Source organism: Schistocerca piceifrons, chromosome 10 (assembly GCF_021461385.2).
Source record: "Schistocerca piceifrons isolate TAMUIC-IGC-003096 chromosome 10, iqSchPice1.1, whole genome shotgun sequence".
NCBI classification, from domain to species: Eukaryota; Metazoa; Arthropoda; class Insecta; order Orthoptera; family Acrididae; genus Schistocerca; species Schistocerca piceifrons.
The window spans coordinates 44,075,315-44,093,151 of NC_060147.1; the positions used below are offsets into that span (position 1 = coordinate 44,075,315).

The 17,837-nt window shown below is 44.6% G+C and overlaps 1 protein-coding gene across 1 annotated transcript in view; it reads left to right on the forward strand.

Moving 5' to 3' along the window:
- LOC124718676 (C3 and PZP-like alpha-2-macroglobulin domain-containing protein 8) overlaps positions 1 to 17,837 on the forward strand; it is an 852,528-nt gene that overhangs the window by 409,569 nt on the left and 425,122 nt on the right. Inside the window, exon 4 of the mRNA XM_047244301.1 lies at positions 16,405 to 16,572. Coding sequence (XP_047100257.1) covers positions 16,405 to 16,572 — 168 coding nt within the window. The remainder of the gene's footprint in view (positions 1 to 16,404; positions 16,573 to 17,837) is intronic.

Here is a 17,837-nt window from a genome sequence, read left to right on the forward strand (position 1 = left end):
GGCCTACATTGATGTTTCAAGCACCGCCTTCCCACTGTTGAAGAGCAATTCGGGGATGGCGATTGCAGCTTTCAACACGATCGAGCACCTGTTCATAATGCACGGCCTGTGGCGGAGTGGTTACATGACTATAACGTCCCTGTAATAGACTGGCCTGCGCACAACCCTGACCGGAATCCTACAGAACACCTTTGGGATGTTTTGGAAAGCCGACTTCGTGCCAAGCCTCACCGACCGACATCGATACCTCTCCTCAGTGCTGCACTCCGTGAAGAATGGACTACCATTCCTCAAGAAACCTTCCAGCACCTGATTGAAGGTACGCCTGCGAGAGTGGAAGCTGTCATCAAGGCCAAGGGTGGGCCAACACCATACTGAATTCCAGGATTACGGTTGGAGGGCGCTACTAACTTGTAAGTCACTTTCAGCCAAATGTCCGGATACTTTTGACCATATAGTGTACCTGCCCAGTGTACATTGTTGTTGTCTTCAGTCCTGAGACTGCTTTGATGCAGCTCTCCATGCTACTCTATCCTGCACAAGCTTCTTCACCTCCCAGTACTTACTGCAACCTACATCCTTCTGAATCTGCTTAGTGTATTCATCTCTTGGTCTCCCTCTACGATTTTTACCATCCACCCTGCCCTCCAATGCTAAATTTGTGATCCCTTGAGGCCTCAGAACATGTCCTACCAGCCGGTCCCTTCTTCTTGTCAATTTGTGCCACAAACTCCTTTTCTCCTTAATTCTATTCAATACCTCCTCATTAGCTATGTGATCTACCTATATAATCTTCAGCATTCTTCTGTAGCACCACATTTCAAAAGCTTCTATTCTCTTCTTGTCCAAACTATTTATCGTCCATGTTTCACATCCATCCATGGCTACACTCCATACAAATACTTTCAGAAACGACTTTCTGACACTTAAATCTATACTCGATGTTAACAAATTTCTCTTCTTCAGAAACGCTTTCCTTGGCATTGCCAGTCTACATTTCCCCTCTACTTCGACCATCATCAGTTATTTTGCTCCCCAAATAGCAAAACTCCTTTACTACTTTAAGTGTCTCAATTCCTAATCGAATTCCCTCAGCATCACCCGATTTAATTCGACTACATACCATTATCCTAGTTTTGCTTCTGTTGATGTTCATCTTATATCCTCCTTTCAAGACACTGTCCATTACTTTCAACTGCTCTTCCAAGTCCTTTTCTGTCTCTGACAGAATTACAATGTCATCGGCGAACTTTAACGTTTTTATTTCTTCTCCATGGACTTAAATACCTACTCCGATTTTTTCATTTGTTTCCTATACTGCTTGCTCAATATACAGATTGAATAACATCGGGAACAGGCTACAACCCTATCTGACTCCCTTCCCAACCGCTGCTTCCCTTTCATGCCCCTCGACTCTTATAACTGCCATCTTGTTTCTGTACAAATTGTAAATAGCCTTTCGCTCCCTGTATTTTACCCCTGCTACCTTTAGAATTTGAAAGAGGGTATTCCAGTCAACATTGTCAAAAGCTTTCTCTAAGTCCACAAATGCTAGAAATGTCGATTTGCCTTTCCTTAATCTAGCTTCTACGATAAGCCGTAGGGTCAGTATTGCCTCACGTGTTCCAACATTTCTGCGGAATCCAAACTGATCTTCGCCGAGGTCGCCTTCTACCAGTTTTTCCATTCGTCTGTAAAGAATTCGTGTTAGTATTTTGCAGCTGTGACTTATTAAACAGATAGTTCGGTAATTTTCACATCTGTCAACACCTGCTTTCTTTGGGATTGCAATTATTATATTCTTCTTGAAATCTGAGGGTATTTCGCCTGTCTCATACATCTTGCTCTCCAGATGGTACAGTTTTGTCAGGACTGGCTCTCCCAAGGCCGGCCAGTGTACATGTGGTACTGCAAATGGAGGATCTGCGACATTTAAACATGAACGTCCCTAGAATGAGATTTCGCGAAACGTTGTTACTTTCTTGCGTCGTTTTTTCCACAGCGCCTCATCGGTACGCGGGTAAAAGTTGATAACAGTGTGAACGACAGAGAAAAAGTTCCTTGTATATGTATGTCTCCTCCCTTTTGTCTCTCCTGACGGCTACGTACACACATGATTTTTTTGTGCACTACTATGGCAAAGCAGCTATCGAAATACGTAAGTCTCGTTGGAATCCTCGCTTGATGGGATATTGTTTCTGGAAATTGTCTTAAATGATTAATTACGCCATTTTACTGGAATCGGCTGTGTGTTCTTGGTGCAACGTTGTAAATTAACTAAACAAACACTGTTTATTGCCTTGTTTCACAATTTTTTTTATTGTTACTGCAGAACCAAGGTTTCGGGTTATAAGACGAACTGGAAAAGAAATTATGCAAAGCACCTTTCATAGAGAAAACCTCAAACAGAGTAAGCAACATTTTGAAGGCAAAGGGTTTCTCTGTGCTTTTCTGTCTCCCTCAGACAATTGGTAGTTGCCTGTTCAATGCAAAAGACAGACAACCAGCCAACACAAAAAGTGGAATAATGAGATTTTCACTCTGCAGCGGAGTGTGCGCTGATATGAAACTTCGTGGTAGATTAAAACTGTGTGCCCGACAGAGACTCGAACTCGGGACCTTGCCTTTCGCGGGCAAGTGCTCTACCAACTGAGCTACCGAAGCACGCCTCACGCCCGGTCCTCACAGCTGTACTTCTGCCAGTATCTCGTCTCCTACCTTCCAAACTTTACAGAAGCTCTCCTGCGACCCTGCAGTTCGAGTCTCGGTCGGGCACACAGTTTTAATCTGCCAGGAAGTTTCATATCAGCGCACACTCCGCTGCAGAGTGAAAATCTTATTCTGGAAACATACCCCAGGCTGTGGCTAAGGCATGTCTCCGCAATATCCTTTCTTTCAGGAGTGCTAGTTCTGCAGGTTCGCAGGAGAGCTTCTGCAAAGTTTGGAAGGTAGGAGACGAGATACTGGCAGAAGTAAAGCTGTGAGTACCTGGCGTGAGGCGTGCTTCGGTAGCTCAGATGGTAGAGCACTTGCCCGCGAAAGGCAAGGTCCCGAGTTCGAGTCTCGGTCGGGCACACAGTTTTAATCTGCCAGGAAGTTACAAAAAGTGGGGTTTTATGTGACAACATGCTAGGAGTGTCGCTCTTGCCACACTGGACAGACGGGGAAGTCAATCTGTAACAGGTTGAAAGATGATCATAGGAGTTGGACACTGAAGATATCTGATTCAGCCTTTGCAAAACATTGCCTTAACAATAACCACAGATACATAATAGATGTATAAATTTTACACACAGAGGAGAAGCGGGCTAAACTCAACCAGTTAGGAATTTTAGAAATTGAAAAATAGATATGTACATCCCACACCTATTATTAAACGAGCATGCCCAGTTCAATTATTCACCTCTTTTAGATGATATCACAAATGCAGTATAGAAGTAAAGCTTTGGGCCTCAATGCATCAGTAGATAAAAGTTTCTTGGCTGATCCATAACTTTATTCCCTGGTTGTTTAGTCTTGTTATTGTAATTGCTGGATTGTGTAATTCCATATGTAATTTGTTAAAAATTGGTCATTGAAATAATTTTACACTAAGCCCTGGGTCGATACATTAAGAAGTTGAGACGATTACCTTGCCTTATCATCATGTTTATCCGTGCATTATCATGTTTGGGAATCAGTAATGTAATTGAAATGGTCTTATAACCCGAAACCTAGGTTGTGCAGTAACAATAATAAAATTTGTGAAACAAGGCAAAAAGCAGTGTATGTTTAGTTGATTAATTATATACACTACCGGCCATTAAAATTGCTGCACCATGAGGATGACGGCTACAGACGCGAAATTTAACCGACAGGAAGAAGATACTGTGATATGCAAATGATTAGCTTTTCAGAGCATTCACATTAGGTTGGCGACGGTGGTGACATCTACAACGTGCTGACATAAGTTTCCAACCGATTTCTCAAAGACAAACAGCAGTTCACCGCCGTTCCCTGGTGAAACGCTGTTGTGATGCCTCGCGAAAGTAGGAGAAATGTGTACCATCACGTTTCCGACTTTGATAAAGTAGCCTATCGCGATTGCAGGTTATCGTATCGCGACATAGCTGCTCGCGTTGTTCGAGATCCAATGACTGTTAGCAGGAGGGTAATACGGAACGCCGTGCTGGATCCCAACGGCCTCGTCTGCATCACAGACAGGAGCGCCTGCGATGGTGTACTCAACGAAGAACCTGGGTGCACGAATGGCGAAACGTCATTTTTTTCGGATGAATCCAGGTTCTGTTTACAGCATCACGATGGTCGCATCCGTGTTTGGCGACATCGCGGTGAACGCACATTGGAAGCGTGTATTCGTCATCGCCATACTGGCGCATCACCCGGCGTTATGGTATGGGGTGCCAATGGTTACACGTCTCGGCCACCTGTTGTTCGCACTGACGTCACTTTGAACAGTGGACGTTATATTTCAGATGTGTTACGACCCTGGCTCTACCCTTCATTCGATCCCTGCGAAACCCTATATTTCAGTAGGATAATGCACGACCGCATGTTGCAGGTCCTGTACGGGCCTCTCTGGATACAGAAAATGTTCGACTGCTGCTCTGGCCAGCACATTCTCCAGATCTCTCACCAATTGAAAACGTCTGGTCAATGGTGGCCGAGCATCTGGCTCATCACAATACGCCAGTCACTACTCTTGATGAACTGTGGTATCGTGTTGCAGCTGCATGGGCAGCTGGACCTGTACACGCCATCCAAGCTCTGTTTGACTTAATGCCCAGGCGTATCAGGGCCGTCATTACGGCCAGAGGTGGTTGTTCTGGGTACTGATTTCTCAGGATCTACGAATCCAAATTGCCTGAAAATGTAATCACATGTCAGTTCTAGTTTTTATCATCTGCATTTCTTCTTGGTGTAGCAATTTTAATGATCATTATATATCGGGGCTGTTCGGAAAGTAACTTGCGATCGGTGGCGAAATGGAAACCAATGCGAAAAACCGATTAAGTTTTATACAGATGTGTTTGGTAGTGTCTGTACTATGGCCTGTCGATCGCAGCACGTCGCTCTTTTCAATTCTGAGATCATAGTGAGCACTTAAAGAGGCCTAGAAAATAATGTCTTCCGCCACGTATGACGACCTGGTGAGAGAGTTCCCTGAAACAAAGGAAGTAGGTTACAGTACGCTTGTTCGCCCACTGCTTGAATACTGCTCAACAGTGTCCAATCCGTACCAGATTGGATTGATAGAAGAGATAGAGAAGATCCAACGGAGAGCAGCGCGCTTCGTTACAGGATCATTTAATAATCACGAAAGCGTTACGGAGATGATAGATAAACTCCAGTGGAAGACTCTGCAGGGGAGACGCTCAGTAGCTCGGTACGGGCTTTTGTTGAAGCTTCGAGAACATACCTTCACCGAAGAGTCAAGCATTGCTCCCTCCTACGTATATCTCGCGAAGAGACCATGAGGATAAAATCAGAGAGATTAGAGCCCACACATAGGCATGGCGACAATCTTTCTTTCCACGAACAATACGAGACTGGAATAGAAGGGAGAACCTATATAGGTACTCAGGGTACCCTCCGCCACACACCGTCAGGTGGCTTGCGGAGTATGGATGTAGATGTAGATGTAAAAACGAACATGAATTTGAAATAATTTCAAAGCCCGCTAAAACACTCTATTCGAATCGCGTGATGCCTGTGACGTCACTGGCTAGCTCGCCGTTCCTACTGTCATAATGCTAATTCACAGTGACGGCCTGCTTCCGAAACTTACGTCTCGAAGAACGGGTTACAAACGGTGTGTAGTACCATACTGTACAAATACATCTATGAAAACTCCTGAAAAGTTGTTTTTGAGTGTTCCAGAGAATGAGAAGGTGCATAAAAATGTGGTTGCACCCTACAGGCAAATTGCCACAATGTCGAAGCACAGGTTCACTAACTTAATTAAAATGTGTTGCATTGTGAATTGTTTCCGATATATGCTACCGAGCGAGGTGGCATAGTAGTTAGCACACTGGGCTTACATTCAGGAGGACAATGGTTCAAACCCGCGTCCGCTCACCCTGATTTAGGTTTTCCGTCCTTCCCTAATCTGATGGGAGCGACGACCTCCCTGTTTGGTCCCCTCCCCAGAATCGACCAACCAACCAAGGTATGCTCTCCCACTCGTTACAGCGAAGGCTAGTGTCATTCAACGAAATTAAAATCCTAGTGAAAAGTGTCGTATTACCGAACAATACCCTCAACTGTTCGGTTGCTCACTTGTCAAAGCGTAATCTCGCAATAATTCCTAGAACTACAGACTCTGCTACAACACTTGAAGAAGTACGTCAACCAGACTGGCATTTCTTTCCTGGAACAAATAACGACAGCACCACTTGGATTATGGGCCAGTTCTAATATTTTGCAATTACCAATAAACATGCGAGTATAGACGAGTACCCGCAGTATATAATGGAAGAGTACCATAGTCTTAAAAAGAGTCAGAAATACAAAGCTTGGTTTCAAAATTTCTTACTTCACACTTTGCCGTAATGAAGGGGTAATTTTTGCTTCGTGCACAACACTACAGCGAGTCGCTACTAAGTTTGCATCATTTTAATTAAGTTGCCAATTTTTTTGTTACGAAAAGAAGATTTATTTAGTTTAAAAAATAAATAAATAAAAAGCGATGGCGTAATGGTTACCTGCACCTTCCCGGTGAACAAGAGATCCCGGCTCGAATTCAAAAAAAAAAAAAAATTGTTAGGGTGAAAGTGGCGGTGGCACTAGATTTGTTTTTATTTGTAGGTTAGATAGGATTTTGGCGGTGGTATTAAAAACGGAAAAAAGCATTGAATCGCCAGATTTAAGAGTTGATGTCCATAGATCGCTGGTTCGAATCTAAGCCGAAGCGCGATCTGTGACGTCTTGTCACGCTTCTCGCGGCTCCCCCCCGTCGGAGGTTCGAGTCCTCCCTAGGGCATGGGTGTGTGTGTTGTCCTTAGCGTATGTTAGTTTAAGTTAGCTTAAGTAGTGTGTAAGCTTAGGGACCGATGACCTCAGCAGTTTGGTTCCATTAGACCTTACCACAAATTTTCAAATTTTTTTCTAACCTGAAAGAATATTACTACTTATTTATAAAAAGACTCGACAGTCCTCTCATATGAAAACCAAATCACAATTACAAAACATCATACCGATCAGAAACAGAATATCATTATTTTTCTTGTTGTCTACATGCGCATACATTTTCAATAGCTGTTCACACACGTTACGTTCAAAATGTTAATGTGACCACACCGTTTTTACTTTATTAGAAACAATGTTTTTAGGTTCGTAGTGTCCAGTTATGATCCTTACTGTTTAAGATTACGCAATTCCATTATCTTACATAAAGATGCGGCAAGTCTGCTTCAGACACTAGGGCTAGTTTACACTCACAAACATCACAGCCCGTAAGTTCGTGTCACTTGTACGTCGCACACGCTTTATATCTTCACTACTAGCAATACTTTCCAAAAAAGTGAATTGTTTCTTCGCAAAGTAAGTAGATTTATCCCGTGTTGTCCATTTCTCAGCTATGGCTGCAATACAACTCACAATCGAAACAACTGCTACAATCAGCTCTTGCTAACGCTATTTTATTATTTAGTGTAAAAATTTTGAAAAATATGCTACTTTTGGAGGATTAGAGCATGTGACCTCCACTTCTGGAGTCGAAAACGCTATCCGTTGCACTACCAAACGCCTGCTAAATGCATTATTTCTGCTGAGTTTCTTCTAGAGAGAAAATCAGCACTACGTTTTGCCAAGAATAATTTTATTATGCTTTGGGTCGTAGCTCATCACTGGCAGTCGACAATCTAGTTATAATATACGGACCCGTTTGTAAAACTTCTACAGTTCCCTCGTTTTGAGAGAGGTTAATGAAGTTGCAGGGAGCAGGGTAAAGAATGTCCGTCGTTGCACATATGGCTATGAGCACTATGGGACTTAACTTCTGAGGTCATCAGTGCCCTAGAACTTAGAACTACTTAAACGTAACTAACCTAAGCACTTCACACACATCCATGCCCGAAGCAGGATTCGAACCTGCGACCGTAATGGTCGCGCGGTTCCAGACTGTAGCGCCTAGAACCGCTCGGCCACGCCGGCCGGCCGTTGCACATATACTCGGTCTAGATGGATGGCGCAGAAATACATCAACTTTCGCAAGGCTTCCACTATAAGCGTTCACAAAATTCCTGTCTATTGTTACTCAAAAGCTGTAATTGCGTTTTTCATCACTAAATAGCTAAACCGTTTGCAATAAAAGTAGGTAAAAATCTCGTAACTTCGGCTATCGCTCCTGCAACACAGGCATAGCTTCGTCTTAGTCCTATACTGTTACGTCACCAGGACATCAGCCGGTAACAGAGCGTTTTCAATCACGTGACCAGATCTTGATATTTAATGATTTTTAAGCTTTAATTACATAAAAACAGAAATTTTGTGAGAATATGGACCGTAATTGCTATTTCAATGTTATAATTATTCAGAATAACAACAATCCGAACCATATTTTTAACAAAGGAAAATTGCCTATTATAATCGGTTCTTTATCTACTTTTACATCTACATCGACACTCAGCAAATCACATTTAAGTGTCTGGCAGAGGGTTCATCGAACCACCTTCACAATTTTCTATTGTTCCAATCTCGTATAGCGCGCGCAAAGAACGAACACCTATATTTTTCCATACGAGCTCTGATTTCCCTTATTTTATCATGGTCATCGTTTCTCCCTATGCAGGTCGACGTTAACAAAATATTTTCACATTCGGACGAGAAAGTTGGTGATTGGAATTTCTTGAGAACGTTGCTCCGCAACGAAAAACGCCTTTGTTTTAATGACGTCCATTACAAATCCTGTATCATTTCAGTGACACTCTCTCCCCTATATGGCGATTATACAAAACGTGCTGCCCTTCTTTGAACTTTTGCGGTGTACTCCATCAATCGTATCTGGTAAGGTTCCCTTACCGTGCAGCAGTATTCTAAAAGAGAACGGACAAACGTAGTGTAGGCAGTCACCTCAGTAAATGTTACATTTTCTATGTGTCCCGCCAATAAAACGCACTTTGGTTAGCCTTCCCCATAATATTTTCTATTTATTCCTTCCAATTTAAGTCCAATTTTCCGCGTGTTCGTATTAATATTATGTTTTCTTTAGACATCAACAACTATGTGTACAGAAGGGGTAAGGCTCGATTTACAACAATTGCCGCAAATGTAACGTCACTCTGACATCACACACAATATCGATGACCGTATGATCGGTTGTCACAGCATTCGATACGTGCCTCTCACAAGATTTCATGTGCGCGTCCCAGAGATCTATAAAAACACGTCATTCTTGGAATGATTTTTTGTAGTTATTGCTATAATAAAATGACATGTAACGACTTATCGACGGTTCATGCCTTTATATAGGAGTGCTCTTTAAGGAGTGAGCTGTAATCGTCAATAATTTACAAATGAAGAACGAAACACATTTGTGTTTCATAATCTGCGGTATGTCCTTTCAACGTAACGAAGCACTCAAAATTTATCACAGACATATCACCATTCTCATTAAATGTCACTTAATAGCGCATCAACGATACAAGCCTCCACGATAGAATATGATGACCAAGACCAGAGCTAAATATCCCATGGTTAAGCGCTAGTGTACTGAATAACATGTGGTTTCTGGAGTCGGAAGTTGGTTCGCACCGCGTCACATTCAAGCTTTTTGAAGTTAGCATTGTTAACACGTACTGTTACTTTCTTGTGAATATAACACATGCATCTGCAATATTCGCTGTCATTTACATTCAGTCTGATGTGAGAACAGAGGATCAAATAAATGTTTAGCGAATTTTGAGTGTGTGGTTAAGCAGGAACGTAAGAAGACAGCTTAAATTGCTTCAATAATATTACTAGTCTTCATTGTCACAAACTCGACAGCAGATTGAACGGTCGTCGATTTTCCGCGTGACGTCAGAATGACGTGACGTTTGCGGGAATCCTCGTGAAAAGAGCAAGACCCGCACAGAGTCCACATAAAGAACATTTAAAGCTTGGATAAGAAAAATCTAACTCCGACCTACAATACCGCTCTACAGAATTGGCTAATTACTACCAGTAAGGTCAGCCTACATTGACAGATGCGAGTTTCGGTTACGAAATTGAGATTTATTTAACAAACAGTGACAGACAGGTCGTTAAGGTCAACAGATACAGAGTTCAGCCGATGCTTCCCTTTTTGAAAAGTTGTACGGCTAATGCAGCTATAACGCTATGACTGCTATATACAACCCGCCCTAATTCCTGAACAGAGCGCCGCTTTTGTTCCGAAACTATTTCCCTGTTAGTCTCTCTGTGACGACAGCGAAAATTTAATATTTCTGACAAATGTACGGGTGCTTTTAACCCAGTGCTCGCGTTCCGTAACGCCAAAAACACAATCCCAGCAAATTTCGTTTGTTTCTCGCTTTATAACAGAGATCAGATCTATCGAGCAATATTCATTACTTACGTACTTTCTGTGAGTTAGATGTGTTTCAGGTATAGCCCCGATAAATTTTTCCGAGTTTTCGGCGTTATCTGGTGTTCGCTAGCACACATATTTCTTCTTTAATCGATACTTACGCAACTAGTAGGCCACTGGAAAATAGCGAACTTCATTCCAGATTTCAAGAACGCTGGTCGTAGAGATTTTGATAATTATTGCCCTACACTTATAGATCCTGCCAATCTCTAGAGTTGCGGAACATGTTTTACGTTCAAGCATGAGGTTTCAGGAGAAGGACAAACCTCTTGTTAAAAATGAATGTGGATTCCACAAGCAGAGATTTTGGGAAGTCAGGTCCGTCTGTTTGTCGCTAAGATCCATAGCTCCATAGTAGATCTGCTGATATTTTTAAAAAATATCGAGACCCCAATTTATAGATATTTTAAAAAAATTTAATTATCTGCCCTCGAGATATCTAAAAAAGTATAGATATATCAACGGGAAAAATATCCACGTAGCGGCCTATAAAAATATCTTCGTACATCCATAGTTGAAATGGAGGACAGTGGGACGTCAGCTGGTATAACTTTATATTAAAAATGAAGAAATTCCTCCAGCTGTATTTAAGGTGTCGATTTTATTTTGGCAACTAGTTTCAATGTTGTAAGAACGACATCTTCAGGGCCATACTCTTGTTGATGTTAACTGCGTGCGGCTAATATTAGAAGGCAGTGGAGAGATATGGATGTGCCCCGTGTGGAAGGTGGGTAGTTACTCAAAGTTACTAGTAGTAACTAGTAATAACTACAAAATTACTACCCACCTTCCACACGAAGCACATCCATATCTCACCACTGCCTTCTAGCATCAGCCGCACGCAGTTAACGTCAACAAGTGTATGGGCCTGAAGACGTCGTTGTTACAACGTTGAAACTAGTTGCCAAAATAAAATCGACACCTTAAATACAGATAGAGGAATTTCTTCATTTTTAATATAAAAATATGGGTTGCACGTTGTAAACACACTGGAGAGCCAAAGAAATTGATACACGTGCCTAATATCGTGTAGGCTGGCTCCCCCCCCCCTCCCCTCCCCTCCTAGCGCGTGGAAGTGCCGAATCCCGATGTGGCATCCACTCGACGGATGTCTGAAGTAGTGCTGGACGGAATGGACACCTTGAACCCCAAAAGACTGTCCATAAATGCACAACAGGACGAGCAGGTGGAGATCTCTTCTGACCAGCACATGGCAAGGCATCCCAGATATGCTCAATAATGTTCATGTCTGGGGAGTTTGGTGGCCAGCGGAAGTGTTTAAACTCAGAAGAATGTTGCTGGAGCCACTCTGTAGCAATTATGGGCGTGTGGGGTGTTGCATTGTCCTGCTGGAACTGCCCAAGTCAATCGGAATTCACAATGGATACGAATGGATGCAGGTGGTCAGACAGGAGGGTTACGTACGTGTCACCTGTAAGAGTCGTATCTAGAAGTAAGAGGAGTCCCGTACCACTCCAAATGCACACGCCCCACACCATTACAGAGACCCCAGCAGTTCAGTCCAGTGCTGACACGCAGGGTCCGCAGATTCATGTGGTTAACTCCAAACCCATACTCGTCCATCCGCCCGATACAATTTGAAACGAGACTCGTCCGACCAGGCAATATGTTTCCAGTCATGGACATTTCAATGCCGGTGTTGACGGTCCCCTGCCGGCCGCTGGTGGCCGAGCGGTTCTGGCGCTACAGTCTGGAACCGCGCGACAGCTACGGTCGCAGGTTCGAATCCTGCCTCGGGCATGGATGTGTGTGTTGTCCTTAGGTTAGTTAGGTTTAAGTAGTTCTAAGTTCTAGGGGACTTATGACCTCAGCAGTTGAGTCCCATAGTGCTCAGAGCCATTTGAACGATTTTGTTGACGGTCCCAGGCGAGACATACAGCTTTGGGTCCTGCAGCCATCAAGGGTTCACGAGTGGGCCTTCGGCTCTGAGCTCCGAAAGCCCATATGGTTCATACAGTGACACTTGTTGATAGCCCAGCATTATAATCTGCAGTACTTTGCCAGAGGGCTACATCTCAGTCATGCTGAAAGATTCTCTTCAGTAGTCTTTGGTCCCATTCTTACATGATCTTCTTCCGGCTCCAGCGATGTTGGAGATTTGATGCTTTACCACTTTGCCGGAGGGTTACATTTCAGTCATGCTGAAAGATTCTCTTCAGTAGTCTTTGGTCCCATTCTTACATTATCTTCTTCCGGCCCCAGCGATGTTGGAGATTTGATGCTTTACCACTTTGCCGGAGGGTTACATTTCAGTCATGCTGAAAGATTCTCTTCAGTAGTCTTTGTGGTCCCATCCTTACATGATCTTCTTCCGGCTCCAGCGATGTTGGAGATTTGATACTTTACCACTTTGCCGGAGGGTTACATTTCAGTCATGCTGAAAGATTCTCTTCGGTAGTCTTTGGTCCCATTCTTACATGATCTTCTTCCGGCTCCAGCGATGTTGGAGATTTGATGCTTTACCATTTTGCCGGAGGGTTACATTTCAGTCATGCTGAAAGATTCTCTTGAGTAGTCTTTGGTCCCATTCTTACATGATCTTCTTCCGGCTCCAGCGATGTTGGAGATTTGATGCTTTACCACTTTGCTGGAGGGTTACATTTCAGTCATGCTGAAAGATTCTCTTCAGTAGTCTTTGGTCCCATTCTTACATTATCTTCTTCCGGCTCCAGCGATGTTGGAGATTTGATGCTTTACCACTTTGCTGGAGGGTTACATTTCAGTCATGCTGAAAGATTCTCTTCAGTAGTCTTTGGTCCCATTCTTACGTGATCTTCTTCCGGCTCCAGCGATGTTGGAGATTTGATGCTTTACCACTTTGCCGGAGGGTTACATTTCAGTCATGCTGAAAGATTCTCTTCAGTAGTCTTTGGTCCCATTCTTACATATGCTGAAAGATTCTCTTCAGTAGTCTTTGGTCCCATTCTTACAGGATCTTCTTCCGGCCCCAGCGATGTTGGAGATTTGATGCTTTACCACGGTCCTGATATTCGCATTATACCTGTGAAGTGGTCGTACAGGAAAATTCCACATCATGGCTACCTCGGAGACGCTGTGTCACATCGCACATGCGCCGTCTATAACTCCACGTTCAAACTCACCTAAATTTTAAATAAGTTCCTGTTGTAGCAGCAGTAACTGATCTAACAACTGTGCTATACAGTTGTTGTCTTACATAGGCGTTGCCGTCTGCAGCGCCGTATTATACCTATTTACATAGCTCTGTATTTGAGTACGTGAACTGTATGATCGGAAGTATGCGGACACCTGGCTAAAGATGACTTACAAGTTCGTGGTGCCCTCTAACGGTAATACTGGAATTCACTATGGTGATGGCCCACCCTTAGCCTTCATGATAGCTTCCACTCTGGCAAGCATACGTTCAATCAGGTGCTGGAAGATTTATTGGGGAATGGCATCCCATTCTTCATGGAGTGCTGCAGTGAGGAGAGGAATCGATGTCGGGTTGTGAGGCCTGGCACGAAAACGTCGTTCCAAAACATCCCAAAGGAGTTCTATAGGATTCAGATCAGGACTCTGTGCAGGCCAGTCCATTACGAGGATGTTGTTGTCATGTAAACCACTCCGCCACAGGTCGTGCATTATTAACAGGTGCTCGACTGTGTTGAAAGATGCAATCGCCATCCCCGAATCGCTCTTCACCACTAGGGAGCAACAAGGTGCTTAAAACATCAATGTAGGTCTGTGCCGTGACAGTGGCACGCAAAACAACAAGGGGTGCGAGCCCCCTCTATAAAAAACACGACCACACCACACCCTAACACCACCGCCTCCGAATTTAGTGTTGGCACTACACACACTGGCAGATGACGTTCACTAGGCATTCGCCATATCCACACGATGCCATTGGATCGCCACATTGTGCTCCGAAAGCCCATATCGATAATGTTCCTTGAATGTTTTGCGCGCTGACGCTTGTTGATGGTCCAGCATTGAAATCTGTAGCAATTTGTGGAACGGCTGCACTTCTCACGTTCAACGATTCTCTTCAGTCGTCGTTGGTCCCGTTGTTGCAGAATCTTTTTGCAGCTTCAGCGATGTCGGAGATTTGTTGTTCAGCAGATTCCTGATATTTTCGGTACGCTCGAGAAATGGTCATCTGGGAAAATCCCACTTCATCGCCACCTCGGAGATGCTGTGTCCCATCGCTCGTCGCCGGCTTTAACAGCACGTTCAAGCTCATTTAAATGTCGATAACCTGCCATTGTAGCTGCAGTAACCGATGTAACATCTGCGCCAGACACTGGTCGTCTTATACAGGCGTTGCCGATCGCAGCGCTGTATTCTGCCTGTTTACATATGTGTGTTTGAATACACACGCCTGTTCCAGTTTCTTTAGCGGTTCAGAGTACGAGGGCAGTTCAATAAGTAATGCAACACATTTTTTTTCTCGGCCAATTTTGGTTGAAAGAACCGGAAATTTCTTGTGGAATATTTTCAAACATTCCCGCTTCGTCTCGAATAGTTTCATTGACTTCCGACAGGTGGCAGCGCTGTACGGAGCTGTTAAAATGGCGTCTGTAACGGATGTGCGTTGCAAACAACGGGCAGTGATCGAGTCTCTTTTGGCGGAAAACCAGGGCATCTCAGATATTCATAGGCGCTTGCAGAATGTCTACGGTGATCTGGCAGTGGACAAAAGCACGTTGAGTCTTTGGGCAAAGCGTGTGTCATCATCGCCGCAAGGTCAAGCAAGACTGTCTGATCTCCCGCGTGCGGGCCGGCCGTGCACAGCTGTGACTCCTGCAATGGCGGAGCGTGCGAACACACTCGTTCGAGATGATCGACGGATCACCATCAAACAACTCAGTGCTCAACTTGACATCTCTGTTGGTAGTGCTGTCACAATTGTTCACCAGTTGGGATATTCAAAGGTTTGTTCCCGCTGGGTCCCTCGTTGTCTAACCAAACACCATAAAGAGCAAAGGAGAACCATCCGTGCGGAATTGCTTGCTCGTTATGTGGCTGAGGGTGACAATTTCTTGTCAAAGATTGTTACAGGCGATGAAACATGGGTTCATCAATTCGAACCTGAAACAAAACGGCAATCAATGGAGTGGCGCCACACCCACTCCCCTACCAAGAAAAAGTTTAAAGCCATACCCTCAGCCGGTAAAGTCATGGTTACAGTCTTCTGGGACGCTGGAGGGGTTATTCTGTTCGATGTCCTTCCCCATGGTCAAACGATCAACTCTGAAGTGTATTGTGCTGCTCTTCAGAAATTGAAGAAACGACTTCAGCGTGTTCGTAGGCACAAAAATCTGAACGAACTTCTCCTTCTTCATGACAACACAAGACCTCACACAAGTCTTCGCATCCGAGAGGAGCTCACAAAACTTCAGTGGACTGTTCTTCCCCATGCGCCCTACAGCCCCGATCTCGCACCGTCGGATTTCCATATGTTTGGCCCAATGAAGGACGCAATCCGTGGGAGGCACTACGCGGATGATGAAGAAGTTATTGATGCAGTACGACGTTGGCTCCGACATCGACCAGTGGAATGGTACCGTGCAGGCATACAGGCCCTCATTTCAAGGTGGCGTAAGGCCGTAGCATTGAATGGAGATTACGTTGAAAAATAGTGTTGTGTAGCTAAAAGATTGGGGAATAACCTGGTGTATTTCAATGGTGAATAAAACAACCCCTGTTTCAGAAAAAAAATGTGTTGCATTACTTATTGAACTGCCCTCGTATTTTCGAGAAAGATAGCAGTAGCGATATGGGTCAATAACTTTGTAAGCGGCGCTGTGTGGCAGTGCTGGACTCAGGACGTGACGTTTCGGTTGTTCCAGGCCAGGCGGTGATCCCAGTGCTGGTGCCTCTGGACGCGCCGCCATCCTGCGTTCTCCAGGCAGTGGTGGGGGGCAGCGTGCAGACGTCTTCGCGGCTGACGCTGGCGGGGCCCCTGCGGCACGCCATCCTGCGGCCAGACCGGACCTCCTACTCCCCGGGGGACACAGGTGAGGCGCCACCCACACAGTCAGCAGGTTACAAGTCTCCACAGGGTGCAGTCGGCCCACGGTGATCATGTGTAGACTACCTGTCCCCCTCCACATCATTTAAAGAGGGATGTACCACTGTGCAAGGAAGAATTTTTAAGGGAGCACAGCTGGAGAATACCCTAGAAGCTATCTCAACAGATGACCAATGGCCTTCCATAGTGGTGACACCAGTTCCCAGCTGATCACCAACGTGAAGCAGTGTCTGGTTGGGCTAGCACTTGTAAGGGTGAATATCCAATCTGTTGGCAAGCGGAGTGCTCTCAGCCCTTGTGAGGCAGTTGAGGAGGGTAGTGCATGGAAGTGTGGTCTGTACGGCCCATGGTGATTATGTGTAGGCTATCTGTCCCCATCCACATCATTTAAATAGGTATAGAGATTTACACTGCAGTGCAAGGAAGAACTTTTGAGGAGGTACAGTTGGAGAATACCCTAGAAGCTATCTCAACCGGTGGCTAACGGTCTTCCATATTGATGACACTGTTTCCCATCTGATCACCAAAGTAAAGCACTGTTGGGCTGGGCTAGCACTTGGATAGGTGACCATCCAATCTGGCGAGGACTGTTGGCAAGCAGAGTGCACTCAGCCCTTGTGAGGCAGTTGAGGAGGGTAGTGCATGGAATTGTGGTCCGTCCGGCACATGGTGATTATGTGTAGGCTACCTGTCCCCATCCACATCATTTAAAGATGGATAAAGATTTTCACCACAGTGCAAAGAAGAAATTTTTAGTAGGTACAGTTGGAGAATACCCTAGAAGCTATCTCAACCGATGGCTAACGGCCTTCTGTAGTGGTGACACCGGTTCCCATCTCATTACCAAAGTTAAGCATTGTCTGGTTGTGCTAGCACTTGGATGGGTGACCATCCAGTCTGGCGAGGACTGTTGGCAAGTGGAGTGCACTCAGCCCTTGTGAGGCAGTTGAGGAGTGTAGTGCACGGAACTGTGGTCCGTCTGGCACATGGTGATTATGTGTAGGCTATCTGTCCCCATCCACATCATTTAAATAGGGATAGACATTTGCACTGCAGTGCAAGGAAGAACTTTTGAAGAGGTGCAGTTGGAGAATACCCTAGAAGATATCTCAAACGATGGCTAACGGCCTTCTGTAGTGGTGACACCAGTTCCCATCTGATCACCAACATAAAGCAGTGTCTGGTTGGGCTAGCACTTGGATGGGTGACCATACAGTCTGGCGAGCGCTATTGGCAAGCGGAGTGCACTCA